This window comes from Prenolepis imparis, unplaced genomic scaffold (assembly GCF_030444845.1).
Source record: "Prenolepis imparis isolate NDT839.2.m4 unplaced genomic scaffold, iyPreImpa1.0 SCAF_2, whole genome shotgun sequence".
Classification (NCBI taxonomy): domain Eukaryota; kingdom Metazoa; phylum Arthropoda; class Insecta; order Hymenoptera; family Formicidae; genus Prenolepis; species Prenolepis imparis.
In genome coordinates, this window is record NW_028141160.1 from 21,911,965 (window position 1) to 21,933,031 (window position 21,067).

Here is a 21,067-nt window from a genome sequence, read left to right on the forward strand (position 1 = left end):
TGCAGGCTCGCTTCTCAAACGTCCGGGACGGCTACTTCTGAGAGGCGAGGCGATCGCCAAAGAGGATGATGCTTCTTCACGTGCATCCTTCTGCTCACGGCCGTCATAGGGCGTGAGACTTGTAATCTCAAGGAATCTCGTCTCAAGTCTCAAGGATAAACGATCGCCGATTATTTTAATAATCGTACACATTATACTCTGGTCCTTCGTCTGGTTCAAATTTTCCCATGTCTTGCCTTTCATTAAGTTCGACTCCTATTTTATATGTTTGATGAATATAATATGTATATATATACATATACAAGCATCTGTAAACAATTTGATCATATAATATATATCGTGAATCTCAAAATCAAATATTTCAATAAATAATAGATTTTTTATCGATGCAAATAAAATTCTAATATAAAAATCGAATAGCAAGCATAATTAACGATTAAGATTCAATCTGGTAATATTATGAATAATTAAGTATATCTTATTAATGATGAGGCTAGGAATACTGTTAAAGGTTATAATGCTATAATAGTAAAAGAATAACCTATAGACCCCTCGACGATGCGTATATTAAAATTATCGAGAAGAATTGAAATCCTTTTCAAAGATGTGATCTAATTAACTTTTTATAATTTAGATATAAGATGGAAATAATAATTGTCTTATTTTGAAAGATATACTTACGGAAAGAATGAGCTTTCTATATGCGCGCGTATCGAATGGATGAATGTTTTTCTCAAACTGCACTTACCAAGTATCGATAATAGAAGAGTTAATAAATCCACGAACGACCTCTGTCGTTGGAGTAATGAAACTTTTACCGATCGACCGGAAAGTTGTTCGCGAAATCAGTGCTGTATTGCAAGTTTGTTACACAGGTATCTCTCAATTACAATATAACAAAGAAAATCCGCTGTCAAATTTATAATATTCATTAGACGAATTTTTCTTCAACGACAGGAGTGTAAACCGAAACATTTTAAATAAACGTGAATTATATTTATTAGTATTAAAAGCTCGTCGTAAAACGCGAGATGATTCCAATCTGTAGCACCTCGAGTAAGTACGGCCCTGACATTTGACATGAGAGATGCGCGCGCATCTTGGCGCGCCGCTCTTTCACGGAAAAAATTGAACGTAGGTAGAGATAGATTCACTCGGCTCTCCGGCAGTGAAGCTCGCGACGCGACGTACGATTGTTAATTTTGCCGATTGAAATTCGCACGCGACACGTTACAAATCGCGGTCGTTCCTTTTTTCTCGACCTATTTCGCAAACGGACCCGGGATACGTCATCATCATCGTCATCATCTGCGCGCGTGGTCGAAGCGCAGCGCAGGCATTTCGAAAGCGCGCGTTCGGAAGCGAAGGTGTTTCGCGAAGGAGGGAAGACGCGGAGGTGGCGGAAGGCTGGCTATTGCGCTCGCGAACGAGGGCAATGGGGTCTATCAGTCGGTCGTCGTGAGCCGTCAAGTGCGCGCGCGAGAGTTTGCGATCGATTATTCCCGAGGTGCGTCTCGTATTCGGGCCTTCGCGAACGATGCAGGTGGTGAGGGGATTAAGAGTGATCGATCATCGCGGTGAAGGACGTTGAGATAATCTCGGGCGCGAGGGTGCGGAGCATCAAAAAGTGTATTATCGAAGATATATATAGAGAGCAGGGTCCACCCACGTGAGACAAAGTGCCGCGCAAAGGGTGTCGATATTCGAGAAATACGAGAGTCGAACGAGAGATTGCGGTGACAGGAGCTCGAGAGAACGAGAGAGAGAGAGAGAGAGAGAGAGAGAGAGAGAGAGAGAGAGAGCGATACGATCGATGTTCACGTGACAGTCAACAACGCGGCGTGAAGTTGTCGCGAAAGGGTGCGCGGACAACGCCATATTCAAGGCGAGCCCCGGTCGAAGACGCAGGGTCGGGGAAAACACCAGTCTCGCGGCCATCCACCGAGACGAGGCAACGCGACGACGAGATAAGGGGAACTAGTGGACGAGGAATAAGCGCGGACGAGACAACGAGTGGTTTCCCGTCTCCGAGATGGAGTTCAAGTTCAACGTAAATAAACTCTTGCCCAGAAAGATCAACAAGGTCACGCATAACTTGATGCCGGAAGACTTCAAAGGTGATCGGCGCGAGTTGAAGTGAGTACTTGCTTAAGCATTCTTGAAACAGCACCCTCCGGAATAATTAATAGGAGTTATGGACGCTTGACGGCCATTTTTAAATGCCTAAAACACTCGTGCGTATTCTGCGATTTCAATAATGGCGGAGTAACCTCTCTTTTTCCGGCTTTCTGTTGGCATTGCATATATATAGATATAGAAATAATACGAGTATTTATAAAATATCGTATATACACATATGTACATTGTATATTTCAGTAATTTTGTGTCGATGACAGTTCAGAAATTTTTTGCAAAAATACAAAAACTGATCGTTTAAATATCGCGAGGATATTTATATGAATATTTAAAATTTCATATACATACATTATATATATTTCAGTAATTTTATATGTTGGTGACATTTGATGACAGTTCAAAAATTCTTTGCACACACACAAATATACAAAAACTGTAAATATCGCGAGAATATTTATATGTGAGAGATTCGTTAATTTCGAAAGAATAAAAAATTGTATGAAAAAAGAGATAATCAGAAAAAGATATAGGTATATCGTATAGGTATATCTTATACTTTATCGAAGAAATCATTCTAAAAATTAGCATAAGATTTTATTAAAAAATTAAAATGAATATAAAGATTTATTCGTGTATTTTATATACCGTCCATTAAATTTTACCATATATTTCGTCGCTTCTTCTTATACTCGAGACTTAAAATTGCACGGATCTTTTGTACGAAAAAAGAGAGAAAAGAACGAATATACGTGAAGGTATTGTGTATTATCCATTATCGTCAAGGTTATTACATCGGTGATCGTAATATAATGGACATGTATACAGTCGTGGAACTTTCACTACGCATTAATGGAATAGCAATCTGGCCGTTCAGTGTCATTCTCGGATCTCTGCAAATTCCTGCAAAGTAATATTTTTGTTATTAACACAATTCTGTGATGAAAGAAGGAAGAGATAGTAATAGCAGTAATAAAAAGATTAATTTTATTTTTTTTATTACTGCTATTACCATCATCCTTTTATTCACGATCCATTATGTTTGTTGCGATAGATTCGCTTAGTAATTAAAATTGTAGATCGTAATGACATTATATTCTATCTTTAATTTGAAATTTCTCATAATAAAACCAACGATCTCGGTATATAAATATCCTTAATAGATTGCATGAAAATTATTTTATTTTTCATGTATATCCAGCGGAAAATATAATAAGCATATTGAAAAAACAATTTGTTAACTTGACTAAACTTTTCAACTAAATATTATTTTGTTAATTAAACATATAGAAGTATTTAAATTAAATACATAACATATTAAATCTAACAAAACGTATATTTGACTTAAATACTAATATATGTTCAATTAACAAAATAGTAATTTAGTTGAAAGGTTTAGTCAAGTTAATAAATTTTTTTTTAGTGCACCTAGATAAATTTGTTTGTTATTTAGTGAATTGTAGACACAAAAAGCCACACGAGATAATGAATATCAATTTTCTCACACGTTTATTTATTCAAGGAAACGGGTTTCGTAATATTTTGTATGCGCGATGCGTCAGCCGATTCAATCGATTGTTGAATCACAGTGTTTGATAATTGCCGTCCAACTAAATAGATGTAGATCTCTCAATAAATGCCCAAGTCGATTTATTCTCTCGAAAATATTCGGCCGGTCTGATTTAATCGAGGATTTAATTGAAATTGGAATATCAGAATAAAAATATAAAAAATTAGGAATTACAAATTTAAAACTCAATTTTTTTCAATTAAAATCGAAATTAAATTTTACCTCGCATGTTTATAAATATATCTTATATTCTCCATTTAATTTTACGTGCAAATTTCGATATAACTGACAGACGTTGTAAAAAGATAACAAAAGCTTTCTGCTAAGCATATATAATATATGTATATGATAAAAGGTCTATTATCGCATATCGAGACATTTTGCGCGATTTCTAGACCAGCGAGGATATCTGCCACGTTCGAGAACACGAGACGATTATATGCACTCTTAGTCGATGACGATATTCCTTCGATCGTTGCCAAATGCGTACCTAATTATTCGTAGCTCTGGAACAGAGCTGCGAATAACTTTCGCAATTATCGTCGCATCTTAGGACATGCTTCTCGATTCTGCGACGTTTTATCGCAGCATCTTAATGAAAAAATATTGCACGCGATAATTAGCAAAATGATACAATCTTTTATATTCTGTATAATTGCCAATTACGGTAGATTGTTTATCTAATACAATTAGGTTCCGCGCGATAATTTTGAATAAACGCGCACTGACAAATATCATTAATACGGTATAAATTATGCTACACAGTTGAAAAATTTGTGTTAAATTTAACAAATATCACCTGTCCCAAACGGTCCACAGAAATTTTTGTGTTAATTTAACATAATACGGATATGTTAAATGGTGACACGAATATTGTGTTAATATTTTAACATAAAATAAATGCAAACTTCAAATAAACTTAAAATAAATTTTGTGTAAAATTAACATAGTTTTAATGTAAAAATTAACTAAAAAAATTGTTAATTTTACATTTTATCACCCCCACTTATATTATAAAGTAAAATTAACATTTTTTTTCTGTAAATTTTAACAGATAAATCTTGTCACTAATAATACGGAGCATATTTATTGTGTAAAATTAAAAATAGATATACATTGTGTTATTTTTACACTTTTTTTTAGTTGTTTTAATAATTTAACATTTGAGTCCAATTAACATAACAGCAATATGTTAAATTAACACATGAATGTGTTAAATATTTAACACAAAAATTTTAACGGGGACCGTTTTTAACAAGAAAACACAAATTTTCCAACTGTGTACTGCTGCTGCATGAATGATTAGTGAACAAATATATGCTGATGTATCTTCAAATCCGCTGCTGATGATCGTGGGATGACGAATATGTATTTAGCTGGTTGAAAGATAGCGCTTGAAAAAGCCGCGGGAAGTATATATAATTATGTCACATATATGCCGTTTATTTATTAAGATCTAGGTCGCGGATTAGTTTACGCAAACGATTTCCACGATAAAGAGTCTAGATAAGACTCCGCACACATTTGCTCAATCCATTTATTACGAAATTATGGTACTCTTATATAATATATGTAATCTACGTAGCTTATTATTCCCGTGACTTCTCCAGATATTTTTTTCATATATATTATCATTACCGGAATCAATACAGACGGTTTTCGAAGTTTCAGATTCTCATTAAGCGCTAATTAATGCCGCACGTTTACCGAGTAAAGGGAGTTCAGAAAGTAAATATCTTCAGTTCGCGGAGAGAACGAAACTTTTTTTTCTTTTTCGCCGCGGGAGAAACTTTGCGAAACGCCAAGTATATAAATGAGCATTTTGGAATAATAAATCGCGACGGAGACGGAGATTTCTACGTGTGCGGTTCTCGCGGATTCTCGGTTCAAAGCGTCCAGTTTATTCGCAACAGCCTCCGTCGAAATTCTTGGGCAGTGATTCGCGACGATTCGCGGAAGTTTATGACGAAATGGCTAGAGGACGAAATGCGGTTTTCTCGTACAACCGCGCCAGGCTGTACCCGATTATTATGCGGAAAACGTTGTCTCCGGTTGCCTCTCCCTCTTTACGGGAATTAGTTGACGTTATTACGTGTATTTGCCCTGTAAAACTCGGTCGTTGCCCGGACGTTGGATGCGAGTCGCCGTAATCGCCTTTTAATTGATACTCTTACGGCGGAAATAGTCGTCAAAACCTTGGCTTTTCGCACTGACTTCCTAATTGCGTATGTAACAAGCTGAGATGTAAATACGACGTGCTTTTATATATATGTATAATATGAAAAGAGCAAGAGAGGAAAAATAAGACATTTTTTATATCAATTCAAGAGCAGAAGATTTCCAAATCAAACGTTCTTTAATAATAAATCTGCTTTAATGAGGATTATTGTTTATTTTTTATTATTAATAACATTATTATTAATATAAATATTTAACATAATAAAATAAATATTTAATATATATTATCACAAATTATTAATTACTTTTTTAAATTAAATAAATTACTAAATCATTCCTTCCATAGCGATACTTTATGTTGGACGCGTAATTGGACTCATCCATTATCTCGTTATAGATTAGAAAGCTCAATTACTTCTATGATGAATATTTCTAGATGATATATATTATCATTAGACGACGTAAATTGCAAGCTTTATTATAAATTGCAATAGCCTTGTTAAAGTATATAATCATCTGTATCTTCGAAAGTTCTCACGCGGCTTCCAATATCTTCTCTCACGAAATTGCTCCTGTGAACCATTTTTACTCGTAAAATTTAGTGCACATACGAAATTATTTCTTTGTCGCGATTCGATCAATAAATAATTTTAAACACAACTAGACAGAATTATTGGAGCAAAGAGAGCGAGCGATTTGCGTATCCATCGATGTGCGAAAGAACGAACGATAAATCGTACTTCCTTGATCACCTTGATCCTTTTTATAGAACCGGGCCAATGACAGATATAACTATTACTAGAATAACGTTACTGAATATTTGTTAGAGGATACAGTTTTGACCAAGAGATTAAGATTAAATAATATAAATGTAATGTTAATCATTTATATATTTTGGGATTTTTGTTTTAGATAAAAATCAAACTTTTTAATCATATCAAACTTTCAAGTCTGCAACCAATATCTAAACCAAAATTTCTAATCGTTTATATTATACAAAACATATTCTATAATAATTAATAATTATTACTAATAAAAAATAAAAAATGATCCTGATTACAGAAGATTTATTATTACAAGACGTTCGATTTGCAAATCTTCTGCTCAAATCGATATGATAAATTTCATATTTTTTCTCTCTTGTTATTTTATTCTAATATATATTATATTTGTTTAAAAATAAATTAACACAAAGAGAATTTGTTTTAAAACTAATTTAGTTGGGGTCGAAAAATTTTATATATAATAATTATATCTTATATAATTTACAGCATTTTTATTTTTTATTTTATATAACAGCTTGTCAAACAATGACTTTCCCTGTAAAATTTCCGTTGAAAAGAAAGCCGATTCTAGAATTGTTACAGAATCCATTAAAATTAGGTAGACTTCTTGTGTAAGATACTTCCGCAAAATTTCACATCCTTGAGATTAGCTGTAATTTCGCAATGCAGCTTTCTACACATAGAGAGAGGATTACTCACGTCATCGTCGTACATAATCCATCATACTTTACACCTATAATATAATGACCATAGGGGAAAAGACGTAACAGCGATGGAATAAATTAACTCGATCCGTATCGCAAAAGCAAGCGATTGGCCCGCGTCCAAAACTTGAATTAGGTCGCTGCTTGTAACTGAATGAAATGTTGAAGAATAATTACAGCCATCTAATTTTCTAACGTGCAATTTCCGGAAAAAACGGAAATGATCGAATAGCAAAATTACACGTTTAAAAATCACACAAGATTAAAGATTATACATAAAAAAATGTAGCTCTTTTTACTATGTCATTATAGCCAAACATTTTCTTATTAATTATATTATATATACATAAAATTCATGTATTATTACATATATGTATATAATATATATATTTAAAATAATTGTACGTCAGTTTTATACATTATTAGTATTGATGTTTATCAATTATTCTAAATATTAATATTAATTTATACAATTAGTGTTAATGTTTAGAAATTTATCTGAATATAATACTCAAATACTTTCTACATCTCGTATATTTATCATGCTACTTTCCACTAGTTATCATAAACATTTCGTTCCAGTTACTTGAGGGAAGAACAGCGGATCGGAATTAATTTACCGTCTGAAATTAATTAGCATAAATCTGTGAGAATGATGCGCGTATAAAGCATATAAAATGTAAAGACGAAAAGTGGAACGTGGCTGTTTCGCACTATTTCAGCAATAAACCGCAATCTACGTAGTTGCGGCATTGAGAAACAGCGAAATGCTCGAGCAAGATGTTATATTTTTTGTTCGCATCTCTATTTCAAGAGATATCTACAGCATCTATTTTAAAAGAAATGATTCGAAACTTACGATCGAATCGTGTTCTTTAATTATAAATAAAAATTTTACCATAATTCGGGAATTCTTTCATATATTTTTTGCGACTGTAGATTTAGAATATCTTTGGAAAATAATTTTTGATTTATTATTTTATTATTCTTGATTAATTTTTTAAATTCTATTTTTTCAATTATTTACATTATAAGAATAGATAAGAATGTATGTCATTCTTAAATAAAATATTTTATATACTAATATTTTACTTAATTAAAATATGTTATATTATATTATACACATGTGTATATAATTGCAATTTTAAATGTATATACGTATAATCAAGAATTATGTATCTATGATGGTAAAATCATATGTGAGAATTTTTGAATATGGTAAAATTTTTATTTATAATTAAAAACCACATAAGTTTCGAATAATTTCTTTATATGTATTATTTATTTCATACTCTAATTTTATTGCAAATCATTTTATAAATGAATATACTTGGTTGTCTCCAAAAAGGTGAGATGTGTAATATATATACCTCTTTCCTTTTTTTCAGCGAGTGTCAAAGACTATTAAGCAGAATATTGGACGATATGGGCGAGGCATCGGCGAGGGCTCAAGGACTCAACAAGCCCATCACCAGCGCCCTTAAACTCCGGGACACAGATCACACAATTTATCTGCTCGTGGATAATGAAGCAAACAAGTAAAGTTTTTTTTCCATAAATTTAATTACACTGTAAAAAAAATTTTGTGTAAAATTACAACTATTATAGTGGGTAATTTTAAGACCCACTATAATAGTTGTAAATTTCCACGCGTTTGTAAATTTGCAGTATATACAAGTAAAATTAATTTCTTCATTTGTAATTAAGCTGATTGCAAAAATAAATTTACAATATATATGTAAAATTATAAAACGATAATGTAAAAATATTTTTTATAATTGTATTATTAAACATATTATTAAACACGATATATAGAATATTACTGTTGTATTGAGTAATATTACAAAAATTTAGAGATAATTACATAAAATCTTTAAAATATCATATTATTTCGTAAGTTTCCATATAAAAGAAGATATATTTACATAATAAAAGATAAATCTACATAATTTTGTGGAATTACATAATTTCTGTAAAATTACATGATTTCTTATATTTACAAGACTAATCATGTAATTTTTACACCTATTATTTGTGTAAATTTACTAAATTTTTTTACAGTGTACTATACTCGAAATATATTATCACGTCTGTGAAATTAACGCTTTCAAGCTCTCGAATATTTTTAATATATGATTGATATTGTCTCTGGTTCTTTCTCCCGATGTGTTTGTTGTTTTGTTAAGAGTTTTAATTTTGAACACTTAAAATGATGAAAACAAAAATAAGAAATTTTTTTTGTCATTTACATCTCGCAACCATTAGAGAAATCAAGATACTCGAGATGCGCGTTGCGGATTTTAAAGTGCTACGGACCAGAAGTGGGTGTTTCCTAGCCAAGGGGTTAGAATCTCTCGCAGGACAGCCTCGTGGATCGATGTGCCGAGCTGTAATGCTGTCTTGATTTTACGAATATTTTCAAATTTCCTAAAACTGCAAACGAATATTATATATCTCTCTCGATTCTCAACTTTCTGTTTACACAGCTCGGCTATTCTGAAAACCTTTTAATCAAGAAGCAATATAATACGTTTATAGTTATAGAGTGAAAATTATTAATGATTTTCGGATACTTCATCAATTTCTCTTTCAATCAATAAGAAAATATCAGTTTTTCATTACAGTTTTTCAAATTGCAATATTATACACCATTTTAATTAAGCCTTGAATTATTATTTCGATAAAATTATTATTTCGATAAAAATATATAAATAATAATTTTTCTGTAATTAAATTTTGAAACCTATTTATAGTTCAATTATTAAAAACAAATCCTACGTTTCCTTAATCGCTTGTAAATGATAAAATATTCCTTCGACAAAAATGGTACAAGATATACGCGTCAGACCATACGTAGATATCACGCATCATTCATTAAGGCCACGTAATACATAGCGTCCTTCAAAGTTGTCGCGCGAGTGTGATCATGAATTATTCGTGTAAAAATCATGTATGTTTGGTTCCGCAGCGGACTGGGTAGCGTGGTAGGCTTATTGAAGACGGGCTCAAAGAATCTCTTTCTGTTCGACGAGATGGGAGAGCATTATCAACTGCAGGCGAGATGCATCTTGGACTTTTACGTGCACGAATCGCGGCAACGTATGGGTCTGGGAAATATTCTCTATCAGCACATGTTATCCGTAAGTTCGAAGCTAATACTTCTCAAGTATAAAATTATATTTAATAGAATTACCACACATATAGTGTAAAAAAAATATCACAAAAGAGAACGTCATATTTTTTATCTAATATTTTTTAATATAATTTTTTATCGAATATTTAAAGAACATCTCTCATAATTGGTCGTTTTATTACGCAAAATAATGACAATTTGACATTTCTAAGATATCCGATCTGCCGAAACAAAGTCGATTTAATTAATGTCTTCTTTCGATAAAATTGTGCGTAATTTTTTATCTAATATTTAAAGAACTTCTTTCATAATTGGTCGTTTTATTACGCAAAATAATGACAATTTGACATTTCTAAGATATCCGCTCTGCCGAAACAAAGTCGATTTAATTAATGTCTTCTTTCGATAAAATTGTGTGTTAACGAGTTCGCGAGAAACAGGCTGTTCTCACATGAAGAGAGAGTTTCCGCTACACGATACGGACTCCCTCGCTCGAAAACAAATCTTACGATGCGCCAGTACAAGCCATAATTACTTCCTGTACGGGAGCAGAAGGCGCGCAGTCACGATTTAAATCGCTATCGTCAAAACTTCGTGCGAAGCAAAAGTAATTTGCGATTATACATTACGTTAGTGACGAAGAAACACAGGACTAACAGGACAGTAATGACATTTGTTATGGACAATTCGTAATCATCTCACGCGCGCAATACACGTTTTTACGATCGACATTAGTCTTAATCATTTAATCGTTTGAACAAGATAATTAAGATATAATGGCTCTGCAAATTTGGAGACTTTGTTTAAATTCGGTAAAATGGATAGAGCGATGGAAAATTGCGGATGCTTTGTATAAATATTTCGCGAGAAAAATATGAGAACTGTACGAAAAGAAACGCGGAATATTCCTCGAATTTTAGAAATGTATATATGCTATATCGGTGATAACGTATCGACATTTCAAGTTTATCAATGTTATCATGTGGCAGTTTAAAACAAAATTAATTTTGTTATCTAAAATATGGAATATATATGTGTGTGTGCGTACATTAATTAATTAATTAGTTAATGATACATATGACGTAAAATATTCTTCAATCATTTTTTTATCCAAATATTAATTATTATTGTGCGACCTAACTAGGCTCATACATAATATTTTTGTTAAATATTTATATTATTTGAGAAAAAAATATTTATATTATATTATTTCTAAAAATATTTATATTATTTGAGAGAAACATTTCCATACACATACATACGTATTTTGATGAAGTAGCAGCATACATTAATTAGGGCAAATAACAACTTTCGATAAAAGGATCCATGATGATACACAATCTGTTTCTTGCAATTCTTGAAGTAACGCGTAAATAACAGAGAAAACCGGAAAATTCCGTAAACCGCTTTTCGTTCCGCTCGAGAACTCGAAACCTTGAAATCGTGTTACATGAGGACAAGTGCACAGAACTGTAACGAAAAAAAAAAACAGCTATTCCCTTTTTCTTCTTTTGTTTGATAAATCTTGTCCACAACACAAAATTTATTCGTATGCACTATAAGATTTGTTGTGAGTTAAAATACAATGTAGAATTTTCAATTTAATTTTTTACAAATAATCATTCACGCTTAATAAAATTTTTCATTTTACTCAAATAAATATTTATATTCAACAATTTCTATTCTTTTATTGCATGAAGAATTTTGAAAAAAAAACAACGCAGAAAATGTATTAAAAATAATTAATTTCTCATAAACACAGGATAAAAAAATTAGAACCGTATTATTTTTTTGTTATATACGTATTCATCTTATATAATATTATATATATCAAAATGTCAAATTAAATAGTTAAAAAGTTGTTAATTTTTATTCACATTTTGTCTTAAGCCGAAATAATTAATTGATGTGACGAAAAAAATATTTTGAAATAAAATAGTTAGAAAAATGAAATGATGCGCGCCCAATCGTGCACCGAGGTCAATGTGTCATTATGCTCAATTGTGCTCAAAGCACTTGCTAGATTTTCGTTACAAATGACACGCATCGGTGACGAACAAAACAAAATCTGAAACGCAATACTCGACTATAAATAATTCACAATATCATTATCCGTAATTATATTCCTTCGCTTATACATCACACTATTCGAAGTGAGTCATTCGAATCATTCATTGTCATAATTGTTAATGTTATAACATAAGTCTCATCAATGAAAATAAAGAAATACACCTATTAAATAATTTTTTCCTGAAAAACGTTATTTTCAGGAAAATATTCATTTTTTTCTTGAAAATTGTTAAATTTTTACATAATTAAATTTTATTTAAACACAAGTAATTAAGTAAATAAATTTTATTTACCAAGATCATCAATGCTAAAAGTTAGGAACATGTATATAACAGATAGAAATTTCTAATTATATCTTAATTGAGTAAAAATCGAATTTAATATCCAAAGAATATATTAAGATTTTGTCCAATGAAGGCAGGGGATGATTAATGATAGATATATCTTCCATATTAAAAACGGTAAGGTCAATTTTTTTCGAAAGTAAAGAATAAGATTATCTAGATTACCTAGTCACATAAATATGATATTATTCTAACGTTGATAACGATAACATCTGAAATTTCGCAAATTACATTGTAGAATGTAAAAGATCGAGCTCTCTTATCTCGCGCGACTACAATTTTATAACGAATGAGCTGTTTCGTGGTCTCGCCGCGACTTTCTTACAACCAGCCCATCCAAGATATCGCGCGTAAAACGCCGACCGATCTTAAACAGACGCGTGACCAGAAGTCATTATACATAGATGTAGGCGGGTGTTACGCTCGAAGGTAATCGGCAAGGTGATTGAACTCGACACTAGTCCGTTTGTTTCAATATGATTCTACGGTTCTTTTTTTTTTGTATCTGGCATTAGTAGTTTTCTCCTTTAATCCTGCTCCTTTCATGTACAACGATTATTATTAGAAACTCGGTTCCGCGATAAATCGCTCGACTGAGCTCTCGCCTGAACTCTCGCTAAATAATGAAAGTTAATCACATTTGCACAGCTATATTATTCAATACACACGTGGATTTATGTTCCATCGAAACTTGTCAAAATCCTCTTTGGATGTATTAAAATCTACCGTCAAATATAAATTATATTACATTAAATATAATATTAAATAAATAAGAAATTTTATATATAAAATTTCTTATTTATTTAATATTATATTTAATGTAATATAATTAATTTTTTTTATTTCGGGATTAGATTTCATTAAATGGATATTTTTTGTCATAACTTAGACTTAGGAGTTTGTGTAAATGTTGATTTTAGTATTACTAATGAATATCCTTATTATTTCTCTTATTTATTTTATTCTTCTTTATATTCATTTATTCTATTTTTAATAAAACGATTTTTAATTCATAGGAGGAGAACATCAGGCCAGTGAAATTGGCCATTGATCGACCATCGGAAAAGTTGTTGGCTTTCCTACGCAAATACTATGGACTCTCGAAGATCATTCCACAGAATAATAAATTCGTCGTTTTTGAAGGATTCTTCGACGACGGTATGTAATTACTTTTACATATTGCCATTAAATTGTACGTGTATAACAGATCTTAAAATATAAGACTGATATTTTATAACATTATACACATGATTCTTATTTTTTATCGTTGTAAGTGTCTGTGATAAAGAATCTTGTATAAGAAAGATATTGAACTAAACAATTTTGTAATAATTCTATGTTTGCGATCAACACTCGCACATTTTTCCATGTTTGTATTCATTTATGAGTAAAATTCTCATGATTATTTCGCCTTCATGGTTACGAGTAATGAAGGGTGTACGAATATAGGGCATGGGATATAAGCAGGGAAAGGAAAGGGAGCGGACACAGAGTTTCTCGTTAACCCTGTAATATTAGGGTGGGTTCAAAGAAGACCCCCTAGCATTTCCGTTTTGTCGACACAAATTACGACGGGAAACAAATAGAAATATATTGTATCAAGGTAAAATTGTACCCAAATACGAATATGGCATACGTGAAAGGCATTTCATTTCTCTCTTCTTGCAATAAAGCAGCGACAACTACTTTCGGCCAGTGTAACTCCGTGACGTGTGCGGCCAAAAATAAGTCTCACGTCCGTGAATCTGTCGACTATCTCGCAAAATATCTACGTTGATCGTTTCTTTTTTTTTTCTTTCGCGTTTATACGTTATCAGAGATATATGTATATATAGGATAAGCGCGATTTCCATATAGACGAATTATTATTTCAAGGTGAAACAAATAACTACTCTGCGACACGATAATGATGCAGTCGAAAGATAAATTGCGCGACAATTTTTCTTTTGATCTAAATAATATTACAAATTAAAATATACAGACAATAAATATATAAATATTATAATTATTTTAAAAATAAGTATAGAGGGATTTAAAAATAATTTTGTACACCTAATATCTGTGCCTGGTTCTTATAGTAGCCCTTTTCATACCTGAATTTGTATTTATAAATTAGGGAGGGCCCGATTTATTATTTAAAAAATATTTTCTCTGATTCACGTTTTTTCTCCCTTTCTCTCTTTCACATATGTGAATGATTCAATTCTTTTTCACCTCTATGATACAGCGAGACTTCTTTCGCAACATCTTTCTCGCTCGTCGTCAAGGTGTTCGCTATACAGACGCAAGGTCAGATCTGATTCCAAAGGTCGAGCCGCCCTACGGGACGAGACAGACGCTCGAATCGTCGAGTTTCGCGTCCTAAATCGGTAATACGCGGTCGGAGCGGCTCGAAATCGCGGCCAATGTCGCGCTAAGGACGATTTATGCCTCGACTATGTCCACGATCGATCAAGTCCCGTCCCTAGATGTCGAGCTACCGCTGCTTGATTCACATTTATGCTGATTATGCGCGATTCGCTCCAATTTTGCTGATAGTATTTCTCGAGAAATCAATGTCCCTGATGTACTTCGTTTATCAAAAGATGAAATATTAACTGCGGAAAGGAAGATGTGATCGCGATATAATGGATGGCAATAATATATAGCATTTTATGATAATTTTATTATTAAATGTAATCGCAGATAGAACTGCTTAAAACGGCGTAAGATAGCATAAATAAAGATTAATAATTCTAAAGACTCTGTAGAAAATAAATAGAGAACATTTTTAATACAACATTTTTTAATACAATAAAAAAGAGAGAAAAATAGAACAAATATATACAAGTTATAACAATCTTTTTTGTAGCTTGTATACTATCAGAATGATACAAACAATATATTTCTATAAAATAAGATGTTTTTAAATAATATTTTTAAACTTTTCAAAAATACTCGATCATACTATTTCATGAGTTATTGCAAATGTGTAGCATAAAGTAATTATAAAGAAATAAAGTTAATTGTAATTTTTTTATAAATTATTGAAAGGATTTCTAAGTAAAATTTCGAGTAAAAGTAAAATTTAAATTCGAAAGTGTATTTGTTGAATTTAACGATTGTAAATAATGTATCAGAAACGTTTACTTTTACATTTCCTATGCTCGAAATTTCTGTAAAAAAATTCGCGTGCAATTGGATTCTCATTTGTCATTGTTTTCGTATTTGTAGAGTGCCGAGATGTGAGGAGCAACAGATACAGCCTACCTCCCAGAACGAGCTTGGACGACGGAAAGCTGGGCAATAATAACAATAACGGGAAGAATAGTGCTAGGTAGGATTGCGAAGCGACAGATGCGAACCGTGACATTGCAATTACTACTTAGAAAAAAAAAAATAAAATTTCGCTTTTCAGTCACAACGGAATCCCGTACGTAACGTCCGTTTCGCGTAGCTCGTTCGGTAGATATGCCGCGGCGCGACCGCCCTGTTCCATGGCAAACGTGAGTACGACAACATGAGGAAATATTGGCAATTCCTTTTCGTAATTGATGTCATGCACTTTTTATCATTCGTCAGTTTCAACGCGTGCATTCTACACCGTAGTTCTGTATATATAAAAAAATATATTTATATAAAATTATATATCGTAGTGCGAGAGACTTTTGCCGTATTGATATTATTAAAATGACGATTGATCGAATTTTGATATTGACAAATTTCAAAAACATTTGTTTTTAAATGTAAGATATAATATATTATTTTAATCATATATATAAGATATATAAGATATTATTTTAATCATATATATACAATACATCGAGAAATATTCAAAAATTTTTAATTGTCACTGAATAAAATGTGGTATGGCTTGCATTTATTTTCGATCGCTATTAAAATAAAATCACATAAAAAGCATTCTTTTGGCTAAACAGATATTCACGGAGAAATCCTTGTTCTTTGCTTGAATTTAACGCATACAGCTAATCCGGTTATCTTTTTCTCTTTCTGTTCATCGTAAGTCTTTCTTATTTTCTTAACATTATAACAACGCATCTAGTGACTAATCATAATAAATATTGACGCTTTCTTCTAGATAATCCATAACACAGCGATGCTTGGTCAATCAACCGAGCGTACCGGGTGAGTAAAATTCACGCAGTAGTCTGAGACGGTCCACAAAATCCGAGCCTGCAAATTGCTTGCCTTAATTTTCTTTAATATTTAATATTTAATTGAAGATTCTATATAGAGAATGATTATGTGTAATGATAGTATTGCACAGAAATGTTATTGTATATAATAATATTCTTTTGGTTGATATATATTTCTCTCTCTATCTCGTGTTGTGACAAATAATTCTCTTATAATTGTACAATGAAAATTCAATTTTTAAAAGATGCCGAGAGAAATTCTTCAGGGATAAAGAGATTGTTTAATAGATATTAACGAATTATTTAGTAGATATATAGTACAAATTTAAAGAAAAAAAAAAAAAAAAAAAAAAAAACGAGACTGTGAGAGAAGAAAATGTATGTGTTACCTGCATTTATATTTATTTTCGCATTGTTGCATATTGCGAGCAAACTTTAATGATCACCGCCAAAGCTTTAATTAATCTTGTTAAAAATGCGTGCTCGACATATATCTCCAATGCTTTTAGATGCTTCAAATAATTCGTTGTGATAACGCATTGCGTTGATGATAGTCGATTCGTGCGTTTTATTATTTGCAATATCGAAAAATCCGTTTAATCGAGAATTTAATTGGACGTACAACGATCTCCTATTAATGCTCAGTCGCTGAGACAGCTTGCCGAAATATATAATACTATTCTTATACTGTGAATACATAAATGCCATCGCTTGCCAAGGTATGTCTAGGCGAGCGATAAATATTTCCGGGTCACCTCGATCACATTCAAGTCTCGGATTTCGCGTTCGGTGTGAATTTAAAATGAAACTATTGATCTCATCACAAAATCTATGGTTTATATAAGAAACTTATTATAAATAGTATAAAATTCAATTCTTGTTCTAATTGTTATATTTCTAAATAAGCAAATATTTTTATAGAACATTTTAATATTAATAATCTTACGAAAGTATTAAATATTATGTTCATTATTCTTTAATGCTAAAAATGTGATATATAAAAATGGAATCTAGGTGACCTATTTTGTTATGATATGTTAATTCAATTGGCAAAAAATGCGCATTTAAAATATTCAAAATTTATACAAATCATATTATAGTTGTTGATTTCTTGAAGAAATTATTCTCACTGTACATTTTTCTATCTATATATACGTGAAAAGACTAAATTATATTTGTGTACAGTTGATCAAAATATTTGCGTTAATTAGTAATGACAGATTACAGAGATATTCTATACGTAATGACACGACGTATGTACATATATACATAGTAATAATTATAATTTAAATAATAATAATATATATTCACATGAAAAAATTATTATATGAATATGTGTATTGTAATATGTGTAAATATAAATTAGTTGTACAAGAGAAGATAAAGAAGAAAATGAAAGATAAGTACAGAAAATTCGAGAAATTGCCGAGCTTTTTTCTTTCGCGTGCTTTTTTTATTTATATTTCAGTTTAATTTATATAATTTATGAGAGAGTATATATGTTATATTTATTTAATATACTCTATATATGTAAATTGTATTTTATATTAAGAATTTTTGTCTTTCTTCTGTAATAATTATAATAAAGATTTATTCACTGATTTTCTGCGCATAGATTTTCGCTCAAACTAAATACTTTTATTTCTCCTTCGATCGGAGAGATATAAAGACAAAGAAGAATTTGAATATTTTTTAACTTAAACTTATGTGCATAAACAAATCGAATTTTTAAAAAATTTTATCCGACAAATAACTCATTCATAATCTTATTTTAGTGTTTTAAAGCAAAATCGTACAAACGCATAAAAATATGTTGAAAAATAAAATTGCTTGCACAAGAGAAATCAAACTGGCAGCTGTCTTCATTCAAATCTTGAAATAGCTGAGCAAATTACATTATATTCGCGCAAGAATAAATTTTTTTCAGCTGCAGTGACATCAATATATAATGTAATTGTGAATTAAATGAACTAAATATTTTTGTAATTTTTAAATTTATTTATTTTTAATAAGAGCAATAAAAATTCTTTTTATTTTTCCATTCTTTTAATCTTTTTTGTTTTTTTCGAGTATATACAATAATTAGCTCTTATTTTACATTTTCATATTTCATATTCAGTTTTATTTCTTATTATATAATTTATTGATTTGGGTAAAGAATTGTGCGATTTTCATGTTTGTCAGCTTGAGCAAAGCATGCTTATTTTTTCAGTGTGCATACAATTTATATGAAATAAACTATTGTACTTACTATGTGTAAGAATTATTGTGCTATTCTAGAATATCACATTATTTACAGGATTACAGGATTTTGATAAACTATTGTCAATGTTAATGAATGTTAATGCAAATTTGTTCTTTTTAATTATGTGTTATGCGTGTTAAAATGATATCCACTATACGAAACCTGTGTTTTAAAAAAGATTAAAAACAATCGTAGCCAAAAAATTGATTCCCGAAATCGAAAAAAAGGAAAAAAAATCCATAAGTTCGATTCTTGTTAGTATTTTTTTCTTTTTTTCCTTTTTTTCGGTTTTTTAATTACCTATATCTACATTTTTTCTCGGAATCAGTTTTATATTGCATAAATATGAGAAATAATGCAATGAAGATGAAAAGTCTTCCTCGAAGAAACGCTTACTTAAATCTGCGTGAAACTCGAGACTGAAACAAAGAGACAAATGTAATGTCTCTGCATGTTGCTGTCAGTTTGCTCTTGTTGCGGTGTCAGCTGTGACGATCTGACGGGCAAGTTGATTTTTCAGCAGTAGCGATAGCGGCAGCGTGTCGCCGCCTCCGCCGTTGAAGCTGGAACGGCCGCGTTCTTTGAGCATCTACTCCGAGGAGGAGCAGAAGCAACGTGGCCTCGAGATGAACACCGTCCCGACGCCGATCGTGCCGGATAATCAAACTAAGCCCTTCGTCCCTACCCTCCTGGAGGCCGAGAAAACGGAGAAGAATGTAAAGCCGTCGCCGTCCTGCGGTCAGGAGGTGACCACCGGTACCAATCAACACGGACACCTGGATCTCAAGTTTTATCATTCACCCTTATGGTGAAGCGATCAAACTGACACATAATTCCCTTTCTTTCTCCCCCCTTCCCCCTCATATTATTCTTTAAAAGAAGAACTCGTTTTATAAATCGGATCAGCTCGACCTAAGTTAGCATCATCTAATTCCGTATAACTCGAGAGACTTTCCTTCTTCATCTGTATCTATGTACTTTAAGTAGGATTATAATCTAGTCAGCAGGGGGAAAAATTTGTAATCTCTCGCTCGAGATTATATAAGACACTGCGATCCGTAAACACACATTTACAAACTTCGTCTTTTTCTATTCTTTATATATGTTTCTGAAATATATCAGCGAAATTTTTCTTTAACTTTTTCTGAGATAAGCTGAGATGATATATAATAAAGGCGGAATCTCTGATATTAAAATAAAGAGATATTAATTTTCAGATCAAAGAATCATTACTTAATTAAATTGAGGTAAATAAAAATCTTAGAGGAGAAAAGAAAAGAAAAGAAAATTTAACTAAAGTTAGTAGAGAAAGAGACATCCAAAAATCTTTATCACTTTATGCTTAATATTTCGAAGAATAAGAAATCTGCATTTTTATAAAATAAATGCCCGCTCATCATTTCCAATATTCGTCTATTTATCAGATAAATATTCATCATATATGGCAAATGGATTATGCGTATTCATACATTATTCATTCAAGAAATGAATTAATAAATATATAAAAATGAAAAGTATAAAAAATTCGTGATAATGAATAAAAAATTTATTAACTATTATTTGAAACATTGTCATAAATATAAAATAATTACGAAAAGTTCTAAATTATCTTGTTGTAGAAAGACCTAATATAGAAAATTAGAAGAACGATATAATTATAAATGTTATAAATATAATGTATGTATATTCGTTAAAGATTTATGTCGCAACTTTATTTTTCATGTGTAATGATCTATATATTTAATGATATAATTTTTATGTGATAAAAT

General features: G+C 31.2%; 1 protein-coding gene across 2 annotated transcripts; it reads left to right on the top strand.

The window, feature by feature from the left end:
* Nucleotides 1–1,158: 1,158 nt before the first annotated feature.
* LOC145932692 (alpha-tubulin N-acetyltransferase) lies at nucleotides 1,159–21,057 on the top strand. Of its 2 annotated transcripts, none has more exons than XM_083031859.1 (8): nucleotides 1,159–2,136; nucleotides 8,759–8,908; nucleotides 10,339–10,510; nucleotides 13,934–14,075; nucleotides 16,131–16,233; nucleotides 16,315–16,402; nucleotides 16,996–17,042; nucleotides 19,819–21,057. In XM_083031859.1, exons 1-8 carry the CDS (start codon nucleotides 2,033–2,035, stop codon nucleotides 20,108–20,110), a joined length of 1,098 nt encoding a protein of 365 aa, XP_082887985.1. In that variant the 5' UTR covers nucleotides 1,159–2,032; the 3' UTR covers nucleotides 20,111–21,057. The 2 variants fall into 2 exon arrangements, with proteins under 2 accessions (XP_082887985.1, XP_082887987.1); XM_083031861.1 differs by having other exon boundaries at nucleotides 19,822–21,057.
* Nucleotides 21,058–21,067: the final 10 nt, after the last annotated feature.

What these genes read in the sequence shown, in the direction of transcription:
- LOC145932692 (XM_083031859.1), top strand. Translation starts at nt 2,033, where the DNA reads ATGGAGTTCAAGTTCAACGTAAATAAACTCTTGCCCAGAAAGATCAAC. An exon ending in GTGGATAATGAAGCAAACAA is followed by an intron (nt 8,909 to 10,338) that starts GTAAAGTTTTTT and finishes TTGGTTCCGCAG; the next exon opens with CGGACTGGGTAGCGTGGTAG. An exon ending in CAATCAACCGAGCGTACCGG is followed by an intron (nt 17,043 to 19,818) that starts GTGAGTAAAATT and finishes TTGATTTTTCAG; the next exon opens with CAGTAGCGATAGCGGCAGCG.